The sequence below is a fragment of the Mustela putorius genome, unplaced genomic scaffold (assembly GCF_011764305.1).
Source record: "Mustela putorius furo isolate JIRA1106 unplaced genomic scaffold, ASM1176430v1.1 tig00000174_pilon_pilon_pilon, whole genome shotgun sequence".
Taxonomy (NCBI): domain Eukaryota; kingdom Metazoa; phylum Chordata; class Mammalia; order Carnivora; family Mustelidae; genus Mustela; species Mustela putorius.
The window spans coordinates 32817408-32831065 of record NW_025421304.1 but is presented as its reverse complement, the minus strand read 5'-3'; the positions used below and the strand labels follow the sequence as shown (position 1 = coordinate 32831065).

The window sequence follows — 13658 nt, the reverse complement described above, 5'->3', positions numbered from 1 at the left end:
CTGAGAAGCACCTGGTTCCTGCGCAGGCCTGGGCAGCTGCTCCTGGGAAGGGTCCTTGGAACCACAGGTGTGTGCAGCCGGCAGCTGGCCCATCCCGCAGCTGCCCACTCCCCAGGGCAGGGCCCTGAGCGCCCTGAGCGTGGCTTGGAGGGCCAGGCCCCTGCTGCTTTCCGGGGTGGAAGCGTGTAGCCAGGTATGGGGGCCATGGTCCTATATCATCTCTTGGGAGCAAGACCAAAGGCAGGCCCTCCAGGTACCTCCTGCCATTCATCCCAGTGAAGACCCAAGTTCACGAGCATAATGAGGTCTCAGGGGTGCCTGTGTGGCTCAGTGGGTTAAAGCCTCTGCCTTTGGCGCAGAGTCCTCGGATCGAGCCCCGCATCCGGCGCTCTGCTCCGTAGAGCGCCTGCTTCCTCCTCTCTCTGCCTGCCTCTCTGCCTACTTGTGATCTCTGTCTGTCAAATAAATAAATAAAAATCTTTAAAAAATAAAATAAAATAATATGTAAAAAAAAAAAAAAAAAAGAATGAGGTCTCAGGGTCCCCACTCCAGAAAAGCACATCATCAATGTGTCTTTTAATGATTTATTGAGGCTTTGTGGAAGCAGGTCGGCAGGGATGGCAGGGTGAGGCCGGAGACTCAGTTGGCTTCCAGAATCTGCCGTACCCAGGGCATGAGCTCGGTGACACGGGCGTACACGCCAGGACTGGAGGTGGAACAGGTGCCGCTACCCCAGGACACGATGCCCACCAGGGTCCAGGCTCCATCCTTCTGGCAGACCAGGGGACCCCCAGAGTCGCCCTACAGGGATAGAGAAGAAGGGCTTGGATCCGCAGCCCAGGCGGCCAGGCCAAGGAGCCCCTGGATGTTGTTCCAGAGCCCTGACAAGGGCCGGGCAGCCCACGGACACATGACACATGCCTACTGGAGGGATTATGAACGATTACGAAAGAAGCTACAGCAGCTCCTTGCGTGGTTTGTGCCCCTGAACGTCTGGGCCATCGCCTGGGACCCTGTGATAGACGCCTAATAAAGTGGTTTGGTTGACGGGGAGGAAGCACAGGTGGTGAGGGTGGGCCATGGAGCCCAACCCCGTCTGGAGACCTCTGGGCGCCATGGGCCACTACCAGGCTGTACGCGGCACTGCTCCCGGGGGCGGGGGCATTCGGCCAGGAGAACTGCGTTTTTACAACAGCTCAAGGAGGAATTCAAGGGAGAGGCTGTCGGGCCGTCTAAAGAGGCCTGCGTGTGGCTTCTACCTCCTCTCTCTGGCCAAGCCCCTGACCTGGGCTTTTGCTGGAACCCACGCCGGGCTGGGAGGGAAGGGGCCGGGGAGAGCCCAGAGACCGTACCATGCAGGAGGACACGCCACTGGCCCCGGCGCAGACCATGAGGTTGGTGATCTTGTTGCCCCAGAACTTCTTGCACTCGGTGTTGGACAGGAGGGGCAGGGTCGCCTGCTGAAGCCTGTCAGGGGTGTTGGCATCTGGAAAGATAGGGGTGGCGGTCAGTGACCGCACCCTGGCCCCCCAGTCCCCCGTCTCTCACCCACCCGGCTGGAGGGCGCTCACTGGTGTGTTTGGTCAGGCCCCAGCCAGTGGTGGCGCACAGGGTCCCCGCAGGGAAGTCGTCGTTCTCATTGGGCAGGCACACGGGGGACACGGTCTGGGAGAAGCGGGCGGGCGTGGCCAGCTTCAGCAGGGTGATGTCGTTGTTGACGGTGAATATGTTGAACTTTGGGTTCTTGAAGACCTGCGGGGGCAGGGGCGGGGGGCTGTGGTTGGGGTCCGGGAAGAGGCTGACATGGGGCTGAACCAGGGCACTGGGCCACCCCAGATCACCCCGTGCTTCTGTCTTCAACATGGCAACCCCTCCTGCGGCCCCAGGAGCCTGGCCCAGGCCCAGGACACCCTGCTTTCTGCTTTGCCCTGTCACAACGGGATCCCGCGGAGGTTGGGAACAGCTGGGGGTGTTCAGGCATTAGCCTAGGCACCACACTCCCCAGGTCTGCCCCCTGCTCTACCCCAGGGCCACACCTGGACTCCAGGCCACCATACCTTGGCAATCTTCAGCACTTGGATGTCCTCAGCATCAGAGCCCTGGTCAAACTCCCCAGCCACGACCAGGTGGGAGGTTCTGGAGAGGGCCCGAGAGAGAAGGGGGTCCTGCTGTGAGGCAGGGGGCACACACAGCAGGTGCAGGCTGCGTGTGTTAGCGTGTGTACCTGTGTACATGTGCTCTGTGTTGTTGACCAGAGATAGGACCTCAAAATATTAGCAACACCCCTGGAACACCTGCCCCTACAGCCCGCTGGGTGTTTCCTTCCAGGGGACCCTTGGGAGACCGGCACGGTCGGGTTTTCTACATGTTCCCAAACAAGGAAACCGAGGCCCAAGGAGTTAAAGGTCCAGAGAGTCTCCCCCAGGCCAAGGGGTTTCCTGGGGACCCTGGGTCTTCACCTGACCCCGCAGTGGGCGGCAGTGACCACCCAGTCCTCGCTGATTAGGGAGCCCCCGCAGAAGTGGAAGCCAGTGCTGTCCTGGAGGAAGACGGGGAGGAGTGTGTGTTGGCTGGACACCAGCAGCCCCCTGGGCTGACCCCAGGTGGGTCCATACCCCAGCGTGTCCCCCACTCAGGGGTAGAACTCCTCCCTTACCTGCAGCGACACCTGCCAGGGCCAGGAGCCCGGGACAGCGTCCTCTCCATTGACGATCCGGGACAAGCCACTCAGCACGGGGTGGATGGCAGGAACCCCGCAGCCTGGGGTGGGAGCGTGGGGTAAGGGATGGGGGCCCGGGCTCCCCACTCTCCCAGGAACCCCCAGGGACAGCTCAGTCGGACGTGTGCTTCAGCCCAGACAAGCCCAGCAGGTTGGCTGCAAGGTGGTGGCTGGGCCCAAGCACGGGCTGGAGGCAGGGTCTGGGGGTGTGGGCCCAGCCCCACCACTGCCTAGCCCTACTGTTCTGAGCATCTTTCCATCTGCAGAGAGGGGGTCATATAGCTGCTACCCTCACAGAGCTGGGAGACGGATGCAGGAAGACGGGGTGCCTGGGTTGGACATCCGACTCTGGATTTCAGCTCAGGTCTTGATCTCAGGGTCCTGAGGTCGGGCCCCCTGTCTGGCTCTATGCTCAGAGTAGTCTGCCTCAATCTCTCTCTCTCTCCTTCTGCCCCTCCACTCACTCAAATTCTCTCTCAAATAAATAAATAAATTCTTAAAAAATAAGGAAAGAAAGCTGCAAGAAGACTCAGCAGGCAAAGCAGGAACTTGCTCTGTTCCTGGCACAGATTAAGGGCTCCACGAACACAAGCTTGAAAGTGCTGTTTCGAGGGTCCCGAAGGGCTGGTGGAGGCCAAGCCGTACGTGCCCGCCAGCTCGGCCTCTGAGCCTGACTGGGAGCCACTAGCTGTTCAGAAGAATTTTCACTCCCTCTGGACTTGGCCTCCCTATCCTCCTGAGGGCCATCCTGGCCATCCAGGCCGACTGGTCCCATCCTGGTCCCCTTGTGGCGATGGGGCTGGTGAGGCCCAGAGGGGCAGAGAAATGCACTCACGCTCAAAGCACCGCGTCCAGCTGAACAGGGAGCAGGGTCCCTGTTGCCCTTTCTGGCCCCAGGGTTGTAGGTTAGCAGAGACCTCCCTCCCGGCCTCTGCTGGCCCCGAACTCACCGAAGGCTGTGCTCAGGAGGGCGCAGCAGGAGAGAAGCCAGAGGAAGGCCATGGTGCTGTGGTCAGAGAGCTGTAGGGTGCCTGCCTGCGGAGCTCCCTGTTATATCCCTGTGCACCAAGCTGTTATCTGCAAACCTTGAGGTGGCAGTCCCTTTCCTGGGCATGTGCCCGCGGAGGTAGGATGTGCCAGAGCAGGTCTGGCATCAGGGTGTGTGATGGCAGCAGCTGTGGCCCATGGTCCTGCTTGGGTCTGGGTCAAGGGCAAAGGTGGTTCCAAACAAGGTAGCCACGGAGAAGAGCTCAGAGAACTTGGGCTTCCTCTTCCACGAAGGGACGTCGGGACAGCAGCCAGGCCTGGGCAGGGTTGGAGCTCCAGCCTACTCTCTCATGGGCTGGAGAACCTTGGACAAGTAACTGAGCTGGTGTGTTCGTTATCCTAAAGCCCTGGGCAGTGTGGTCAAGGAGGAAGGAAGAGTGGGGACCAAGGGGCAGCCGGCCAGGGCTGAGAATGTTCCTTCGGCCTTGGGGATGGTCAAGAAGGCTCTGTGAGGGTCTGTTCAGTGTCTGGGGTGGTCACTTGGGCTATGTGCAGCGTGGCTCGGCGGGGCAGGCCACCCACTGCCTGCGCACAGCAGGCCGGGTCTCTTCACCCAGATGCCACGGAGCCCTGGGATGGAGCATGGCGCCTCCTGGGGTTATGCTCTCAGTGGGACCCGGTGCAGGCTGGGCCAGGCAGGAGGAAACGGAGTGGGGCGCGCAGGCAAGGAGCACTGCTTCTGGTTCGGGCGGCACGGTGCACAGTGGGGCCCTTGCTCCGCACTTAAGAATCCAGGGAAGGAGAAATTTGAGGGTGAGGGTGCGAGCGTGAGGTACAGCGTGAGTCTCGCAAAACACAAGGAAAATGATAACTCATGGCTGCTTTTCATTTCCTTCGCACTGATGGTGGCTCCGCAGAGAACAGCTGTGCAGTCTTGGGCAGGTTATGTGACCTCTCTGGTTTTGTTTCTAAGTAGTAAAATGGGGACGCACGGTCCACGTTGGTTGGTCCTCTGTGCTCCTTCTTGGAATTCTGATAGGTGCCCTTGCTGCATTCTAGAAGACTGTCTAATGACAGCGAGGGGTGGCCACACTAACAGGTGGGAAAGCCGGGCACAAAGCAGGGGGCGGAGGGTGGCCCCCTCTGTGAGACCCTGCTGTCCATGCAAGCCCGTTCCTCCTTTCCAGCCTGGTTTACCTGGCCCACAGCGGGCTGGGACAAAAGAAAAGAAACACGGATTTTTCCTGCTTTTAGGAAGCATGCATGGGGAAAGGAGTGGGAGAATTTACTGAAAAGAGGGGGAAAAAGTAAAATGTACATTCCTACCAGCTAAGGAGTTACCATGGTTATTACTTGGGCCTCACCCAGAGGGGACATTCTGTAAGTTACAGGAGCAGGTGGAGTGCGCCTCGGGACTGTGCGCAAGCCCAGGCAATGACAAGAGCGACTTGCCACGCTCTGGAGGCCGAGGCAGGAGGCCCGGGGCGCAGGGTGGGGGACCGAGTCGGGCTGTATTGAAGACGCAGTTGGGAGCGGCTGACCGCGATGCTGCGGCTGACCGCGATGCTGCAACCGCCTGGTGCGTCATTCCACCTGTCGGAAAGGGAGGAGGCCGGGTCGGAGGCCTTGCAGGACCCTAGGTGGGAGGGGCGCCGCGGATGGGGGTGGGGCCGCGGTCTTGGAGCGCCGAGACCCCGCCCTCCCCGCGCACCTCGCGGGAGGGCGGCGGAGATCTGGGAACGCGCGCAGCTGCCGGCGGCGGCGGGGGGGGGGGGGGCGGGCCGCACGTGCACGCACTCCCGCGGGGGGCGGGGCCCGAGGCCCTCCGGCCAGCGGCGTCGCGACCCCGGAGCCCGAGGAAGGACCCCTTGGCTCGCGCCCTTCCCCTCCTTTTTCGACGCGGGGCTCCTCCGCCCTCGCGCGTTCAGGGCTGGGACAGGCAGCGAAGGCGTCAGGGTCCCAAGGTGAGCCTCCGGGTGTCCCGACCCGGCTGTTTGCCAACAAAGCTGACAGTATCGAGTATTTCCCTGGTTTCACTTTTCGCTGTTTCTAACTTCCCCCCCTCGGTTTGGAACCCTGCGCCCTGGGCTCCTGGAGCGCACCCGTCCTACTCCTGCGCACCGCAAGGGAGAAGGTATGGCCCTGGTGGCGGGTGGCGCGCCATCTCGGAAAGGCTTGACTCCGCGCGGGTCACCTCGCTGCAGGGGCGCAGCAGCTGGTGTGTTTGGCGGGCGGTGCTGAAGAAATTCCTGGAAAAGGGGGCGGGTGGCTCAGGGTGACCCGCTCCGAGTGCGCCCTGGGAACAAACAGCGTGGGAAGGCTCTTTCCAGGGACGCCTGTGCTTTGCTGGGGACAGCCGGCCCTGAGCCAGTCCCTGCCGGGCCGCCTCCTAGAATCTGGCTCCTGGTGGGGGTTGTGCAGGGCGGGTGGGGGGTGTCCAGGGGCCGCGTGGCGCGGAGGGAGTGCGTCCTTCCGCCGCTGACAGGGCGAAGACTGGGGTATGGCTCGAGGCCGAAACTCAAATGTCAGTTTCCTTAGGTGAAGGGGTCCCTCTTCCTGAAGCCCCGCCTCTCAGGAGGTCAAATCCCAGACTCTTCTTTGTATGAAAAATAACGTATATTGAGGTATAATTTACATGTGATGAGATGCACAGGTCTTAAGTGAACAGAGGGACAAACAGATGCACACACACACCCCATAGTGTAACAAACACCACAACCAGGATATAAGATAATGCCATCATACCAGAAAGTTCCCTCATGCCTCTTTCCAGCTATCCCTTCTCTGAGGTAACCATTAACCACCGTTCGATTTCTTTCACCGCAGATTACTTTTGCCTGTTCTAGAAATTGATATACACGGAATGGGACTATATGTTTTCTTTGTAAGTGGATTCTTTCACTCAGCCAAATGGTTTTGTGATTCACTTGTGTTCTTGGCTGGAAATGCTGGCGACGTCCAATGCACCCCAGGGAGTTGGTCGGGGGACGCCTGGGGGAGGCCTCTCATGGGAACTTGGCCTTTGTGAAAGATGGTGAAGACCGCCCCAAGGGGAAGGGGGGCGTCTTGCTAGGAGGTGGTCCGTCCCCATCACTGGCCTCAGGCACAAACTCCCAGGCAGGCAAGGGCAGGGGAAAGCTTTGTCCTGGAGAAAGGGTGTGGTGGTTCCTGCAGACTTGGGGGGTGGAAGGTTGGGGGCGTGGAGGGGGCAGAGCTCTGTTCTCTGTGGTCTGGTTCTCATCTGTTTGCATCTTCAGTGTCTCACCTTCCACTTAAGTTGAAGGGTGAAAGGTGTGGGTACAGGGAAATGGAAAGGACCAACTAGTGCCATGGGCACGGGTAGGGGTGCGCATGGGTGGAGTAGGTTCTTCAGAGAACTGGCTCTCTCAGAAGGCGGCCGCCCCAGGTGGGCACAGAGCCTTCGTGCAGATGGAGACTGGCTCCCTCGGACAGGGGCGGGGAGCACCTGCATTGGCATGGGGGTCTTCATGGAGATATGGGGGTTCAGAGTTCTCCAGCCTTGCTCTCTCTGCCTAAAGTACCCCACTCCTTTCCCACCAGCTCATTACCTGGTGGGGCTGAGTGTCTGTCGGGCTCTGTAAGCCTCCAAGCCCAAAGTCAGGTTCCAGGCTTGTCCGTGTTGGTATGGTGTAAATCATGGGCCATACAATTCACCCATTTCAAGCAGATGAAGCAATGGTTTTGGGTTTATTGCATCAGTTTTTAAAAATTGTGGTAAAATATATATAACATGAAATGTCCCACTTTCACCATTCAAAAAAAATTTTTAAATTAACTTATAATGTATTATTTGCCCCAGAGGTACAGGTCTGTGATTCATCAGTCTTACACAATTCCCAGCACTCGCCATAGTACATACCCTCCCCATGTCCATCCATTTTCACCCTTTTTAAGTGTACAATTCAGTGGCAGTAATTACATTCCCAATTTGCACAACCATGCTCCCTGTTCCCAAAACGTTCTCATCACTTCAAGTGCGTCCCCTGCAGGATAACGCCAATTTTCCTCTCCCCCAGCCCTTGTAACCTCAATTTAATGTACGTCTCTATGGATTTGTCCATTATGGATGTCTCACGGAACTGGAATCGTGAAGTACATGAGCCACTGGGACCTGGTTGTGTCTTTGAGTGTGATGTTTTCAAGGTTGACCCGTGTTGTAGGATATAGCTGTACTCTGCTCTTTTTCACGACTGAGTAATATTCCATTGTGTGGCTATGCCCAGTTCATTTATCCATTTGTCCCTGATGGGCATTTGGGTTGTTTCCAGTTTTTGGCTGTTGTGAATATTGGCATACAAGTATCTGTTTGAATCCCTGTTCTCGTTTTTGAAGGGAATATGTATACTTAGGAGGGAAATTGCTGGGTCATATGATAATTCAATGTTTAGCTCTTTGAGGAGCCATCATACCTTTTTCCACAGAGACTACCCGATTTTTCCATCCCCTCCAGCAGTGTGCATGGATTCCAGTTTCTTCACATCCTTGGCAAAACCTCTTGTTTTCCCTTCTAAAAAATCATCGCCTTTGTGGTAGTTGTGAAGCAGTATCTCACTTTCTGTGTTTTTTCTTAATTTTCAAATTGTGGTAATTTGAGATCTGAACTATGTCTGAACTCCATCAGTGGTATTAAGTGCTTTCCCACTGGTGTACGCCCCCCACCACGTCCAGAACTCTCTTCATTTTGCTACAGTGGAGCTCTGCATCTGTTAAACTCTAACCTTTTATTGTCTCCCCCGCCAGCCCCAGGCAGCCATCATTCTGCTTTCTGTCCGATGACTTATATAAATGGGATCATACCGAGTTTGCCTTTTCGTGACTAGCTTCTTTCACTGAGCCTGACACCCTACAGTTTTGTTCATGCTGTAGCCTGTGTGGGATTTCCTTCCTTTTTTCTTTTTTAAATATTTTATTTATTTATTTGACACAGAGAGAGAGATCACAGTAGGCATAGAGGCAGGCAGAGCGAGAGGGGGAAGCAGGTTCCCTGTTGAGCGGAGATTCGATGCAGGACTTGATCCCAGGACCCTGAGACCATGACCTGAGCTGAAGGCAAAGGCTTAACCCACTGAGCCACCCAGGTGCCCTAGGATTTCCTTCCTTTGTAAGGCCAAATGATATTCCCTTCTATACATAGAGCACCTTCTGTTTTTGTGTTCCTCTGTGGTAAGGTGTGTGTTACTCCCATGTCTTAGATACCATGGATAATGTTGGTACAAACATGGGTGTACAAATATCTGCTTTGATTCTTCTGGGTGTATGCGCCAAGGTGGAATTGCGAGATCATGGGGTAAATCTGTACTTTCTTGAGGAACCGACAGTGTGCGAGGGATCCCATTTCTCCACATCCTTTCTCATTCTTATTTCCTGGGTTTTTGTTTGTTTGTTTGCTTGTTTTGTTTGTTTGGTGTGGGCTTCTGTTTGCCATCCTGTATGGATATGAGCTGTATCTCACTGTGGTTTTGATGCACATGTCCCTGATGACTTGTGGTTTTCATCAGCTTCTTGTGTCCTGCTGCACCATTGGTCCAACTCCCCCGGGTTTGTGATCACTGCTGACCCTGGAGGGACTCGGTGCCACAGCCACCTGCCTCGGAGGGCCTGTTTCCGCCTGCCCTTCGGCCTCTGCCGATGCTAATTGGCGATGCCACAGCCTCACCCCGTGAGCCAGCGGGGTCTCCTCTTCTCTGACAAAGAGGTTACCCATGGACTTCTCCAGTCTGTGAGCAACACCTTCCCAGAACCCCATGTTCAGTGGGCCAGGGGACACAAGCACTACATCAGTCACGGTCTTGCCGGAAAACAGGTCGCACCCTCAAAATTGGGTTATTTTTAAATTTGTTATTTTTTAGATTTTATTTATCTGACAGAAGGGATCACAAGTAGGCAGAGAGGCAGGCGGAGAGAGAGGGGGAAGCAGGCTCCTTGCTGAGCAGAGAGCCGATGTGGGCTGGGATCGGCACCCAGCACCCTGGGATCATAACCTGAGCAAAACGGAGGGCAGAGGCTTTTAACCTACTGAGCCACCCAGGTGCCCCTCAACATTGGGGTATTGAGTTGAATTTAAATGAAGGGAACTTTGCAAAGGTGTGGGCAGGGTTTAGGAAAAACACACAAGGCTGGTGAGGTGCCCAGGGCTCTAGTCAGGGAGCTTATCATGGAGCTTGCGGGGGTAGGTTCCCCTGGGAGGTTGGGGGAGGCGGTGTCGCAGTCCCTAGTCAGCGTCTCAGGATGGCGGCCCCTGGGCCAAGTGGCACACGCACATGAGACCCCCCGGGCGCAGCAGGGTGGCGCTGGCTTCGCCACAGCCCTCTCGGGGCAGCGGGACCCAGGGACACTAGTCAGAACCTCCCCTCCCGGCTGAGAGCTGGGGCCAGCTGACCCTCTGTGGCAGCGCGCTGTGTGGAGGAGAAGGGGGAAGGGCTCAGGCAGGCACCCAGGAGGCCTCACTGCTGCTGCTGCCACCAGGAGGGCTCAGCTCACGGCCTGGTTGACTGTCAAAGTAGGAGACATGGCAGCAGATGGGAGTAGCCGTCACCTCGGGTCTCCGAGCCTCCCCCGCGCTCGCCTCTGCAACTGGGGGAGCTGTCCCTGCCTTTCCAGAAGATTCCTCTTACACTCCACTGGGCCAGGAGTTTACTTGTGCAACAGACCCAAAGAGCCAGAGACTTCCAGCTCTTTCTGCTCTGGAAAAGTCCCTGAGGCAAGGAAAATACAGCTGGCCGGGCTGCCTGCTTGGAATGAGCGAAGGAAGAAAAGAAAAAAACCGCAGCAAATGTAAATGACCCTGACGTGGACCCTAACTTTGGACTCCTCACACTCGCAGCCAAGGTGGACACTCGGCTGGGTACCCCCCCCAGGGCGGGGGAGGGGCACACAGCGGGGGGTGTCGAAAATCTTCAGGCCTGGTGGCTCTCTATGTTCCTGGAAATGTGGCTCCCTCAAATGTGGCTCCCTCGGCTCTGCCCTAGAGACGGGGTCCCTCTGGAAGCCCGCCCCGCCCGTGGCCACTGTCCCCACAGGTCAGAGCCCCTGCTTCCCCCTCGGAAACATTTGGAACAAACTTCATGCCAAGCACGCACAGACCAAGACAAAGCCTCCAGGCCGCTGGATCAGGAGCAGTGACCCTGTGCAGCTTGCTCTGGCAGGCCTCTCCCGGGGTGATGGAGGCCTGGGGAGCACAGTGCCCAGAAGCCTCGGGAGGAGACCCCTCTGGCCACCCCTAGCTTTCCTGACAAACCGGCTCAGGGCTGAAGCCCAGACCACCTTCCAGAACCACAGTGCTCTCCTTGCCCTCCCTGCACAATGGGACTCACCACATCATATTTCTGTCGTTTCGGTGTGTGACTCTGTCACTAGGCTCCGGGCCTCATGAGGACAGGGGCGCCATGTGCTACGTGCACGGGAGCCCCCAGCCCAGCGTCTACACCAGGATCTGCCGAGAGGTCACTGGGCCCCTACCTGTGGCAAGCGTATCACCATCCTATTACCCGTCCCTTCCTTTTCTCAGTGTTCTGGGATCATCAACATCGTGTCTGTTGTTTCCCTGTGGATCATTTAATGGCGTGGAACCAGTGCCCGATTTTACGGGACATGGAGCTGTCTACAGTGACTAGTTCCTTATGCTGTGAGTTACCGAAGAAAGAGACCGAGTTGAGCCCTGGGCTAGGGGCACGATGGCCTGTCAATGTGTTTGCTCACCTAGAACCTGCTTGTGGCCTCCATGAGCGCAATGTCCTCACCCCACACACCCCCTCAGCCACGCTCAGGAGCTACCTGGCTGGGCTGGTTTGAAAGGGACCCCCTCTATGACCTGGACCACCTGTACAACACTCTAGATGACATTGCGCTGAAAATACTATTCCCCCCCCCCAAGATTTTATTTTATTTATTTATTTGACAGACATATATCACAAGTAGGCGGATAGGCAGGCAGAGAGAGAGGGGGGAAGCAGGCTCCCCGCTGAGCAGAGAGCCTGATGTGGGGCTCAACCCCAGGACCCTGGGATTCTGACCTGAGCCGAAGGCAGAGGCTTAACCTTCTGAGCCACCCAGGTGCCCCTCACTGAAAATACTCTTTGCTGAGCACCTGCTGCCTATATTCAGTATACTGGAGGCCTCCTGGTGACCACAGCCAGGGTTCTTCAAGCCCCGTGGTGGGATTGCCTATGGTTAGGAGCTAGGGTTGCTCCCCGTTGCCCTGGCCATGGCTGGTCCCCGCATCTGACACTGGCTAAAGGCTGCACAGAGCTGGGCTCTGTGGGACCCGAGCTCCTGGCTGGGGTGCCGGCACCGCCCACTCAGCCTTCGGGATGCCAGGTGTTGCCAAGTCTTAGGGGTGAAAATGCATCAGACCAGCAGCCCTTTTCCCAGCGGCTGGGACATCCCACGCTGAGTCCAGCTCAGCTGTGCCAGGGGCTTGACCCCACTTATCGCTCAAGGTCCTTTGATAACAGGGAGGATGGATCTTGGGCTCCTCTGGCTGGGCAGGGCTTGGGGTTGCCCAGGGGACTTAAAAGCAGGGCTCCCAGCATGGTTGTCTCGTATGATTCTGACGACGGCAACATAGCCTTTCTCTGGCTTCTTTCCTGCTTTGCCCTTGTGGGGGCTGCCTTTGGTTGTGAGTGTCGGGACCCCAGGAGTGGACCTACCAGCCCTGGAGCAGGTTGAGGAGGAGGGCCCAAGCCCTCAGTGGCTCTGCTGCCAGCGCCACAGAAGGAGCTCGAAGTGCCCTGTCCAGGGCGAGCCCTAGGACCTGGCCACAAGGGTGTTTGGAGCCCCCTTCCCTGAACCTGGGGGCCTCTCCCCAGAGGCTGCCGGGAACACCAGGGTCCTTCTGCGGCTCTCTGAGCCAGGAGGGTGCCAGAGCCCAGTCTGGGCCTCTGCTGAGTCCTACAGCCCCAGGCGGGGCTCAGCAGGGGTGCTGTGAGCAGAGCCGGGTGGGGTCGCAGGAGACTCTCTGTGCCTCTCCTCGGATTTTCATCTGTTGTGCCAGGCGTATGTGAAGTCCTTTATTTTCCACTAAAAAAGAAGAGGGAATGGTAAAAATTACAGGAAATAATATGACAACCACAAATTTATTATCAGGGTTTTGCAAGTATTACTTTCTTCTTAAAACATGAACTAGGGGTGACAGAGAGAAGGAATACAGCAGGAAGTGTGGGAGAGGGAGAAACAGGCTTCCCGCTGAGCAGGGAGCCCATCGTGGGGCTCAATCCCAGCTTACTGGGATCATGACCTGAGCCGAAGGCAGCCTGAGCCACGTAGGTGCCCCACACTACGTCAATTTTATTTTATTTTATTTTTTAAAAGATTTTATTTATTTATTTGACAGAGAGATTACAAGTAGGCAGAGAGGCAGGCAGAGAGAAAGAGGAGGAAGCAGGCTCCCTGCTGAGCAGAGTCCGATGCGGGACTCGATCCCAGGACCCTGAGATCATGACCTGAGCCAAGGCAGCAGCTTAACCCACTGAGCCACCCAGGCGCCCACTACGTCAATTTTAAAGCGTGCCCGGGGCACCCGGCTTGGTGCATGCCGCCCTAGATCTCAGGGTGGAGAGTTCAAGCCCCATGCTGCGCGGAGAGCGAGCGTACTTTAAAAACAAAAGACAGGGGCACCTGGGTGGCTCAGTGGGTTAAAGCCTCTGCCTTCAGCTCAGGTCGTGATCGCAGGGTCCTGGGATCGAGCCCCGAATCTAGCTCCCTGCTCAGCAGGGAGCCTACTTCCTCCTCCTCTCTCTCTCTCTCTGCCTGCCTCTCTGCCTACTTGTGATCTCTGTCAAATAAATAAATAAACAAACAAAAAACAAAAGACAAAGTGCTTTTCCCTGCCTGTGTTATGTTATAGATTTATCCCCACTGGTGCGGATACCCGTTCACTGTAAAGTGGTCAGCTGTGTAAATTCATCCCAATTTTGTTCTAACGTCTTTGCTG

General features: G+C 56.8%; 1 protein-coding gene across 1 annotated transcript; it reads right to left on the bottom strand.

Annotated features, from left to right (window-relative positions):
• Window positions 1-570: 570 nt before the first annotated feature.
• Window positions 571-3778, bottom strand: LOC123390988 (chymotrypsinogen 2). Its single transcript, XM_045076311.1, has 7 exons — window positions 3670-3778; window positions 2657-2760; window positions 2460-2539; window positions 2058-2136; window positions 1572-1752; window positions 1353-1486; window positions 571-801 (listed from the first exon to the last, which is right to left on the bottom strand). The coding sequence occupies exons 1-7, from the start codon at window positions 3719-3721 to the stop codon at window positions 640-642; spliced, it is 792 nt and encodes a 263-aa protein (XP_044932246.1). The 5' UTR covers window positions 3722-3778; the 3' UTR covers window positions 571-639.
• Between the last annotated feature and the right edge of the window lie 9880 nt (window positions 3779-13658).

What these genes read in the sequence shown, in the direction of transcription:
- LOC123390988 (XM_045076311.1), bottom strand. Translation starts at nt 3,721, where the DNA reads ATGGCCTTCCTCTGGCTTCTCTCCTGCTGCGCCCTCCTGAGCACAGCC. An exon ending in CCTGGCAGGTGTCGCTGCAG is followed by an intron (nt 2,540 to 2,656) that starts GTAAGGGAGGAG and finishes GTCTTCCTCCAG; the next exon opens with GACAGCACTGGCTTCCACTT. An exon ending in GTGGCGTGTCCTCCTGCATG is followed by an intron (nt 802 to 1,352) that starts GTACGGTCTCTG and finishes CTATCCCTGTAG; the next exon opens with GGCGACTCTGGGGGTCCCCT.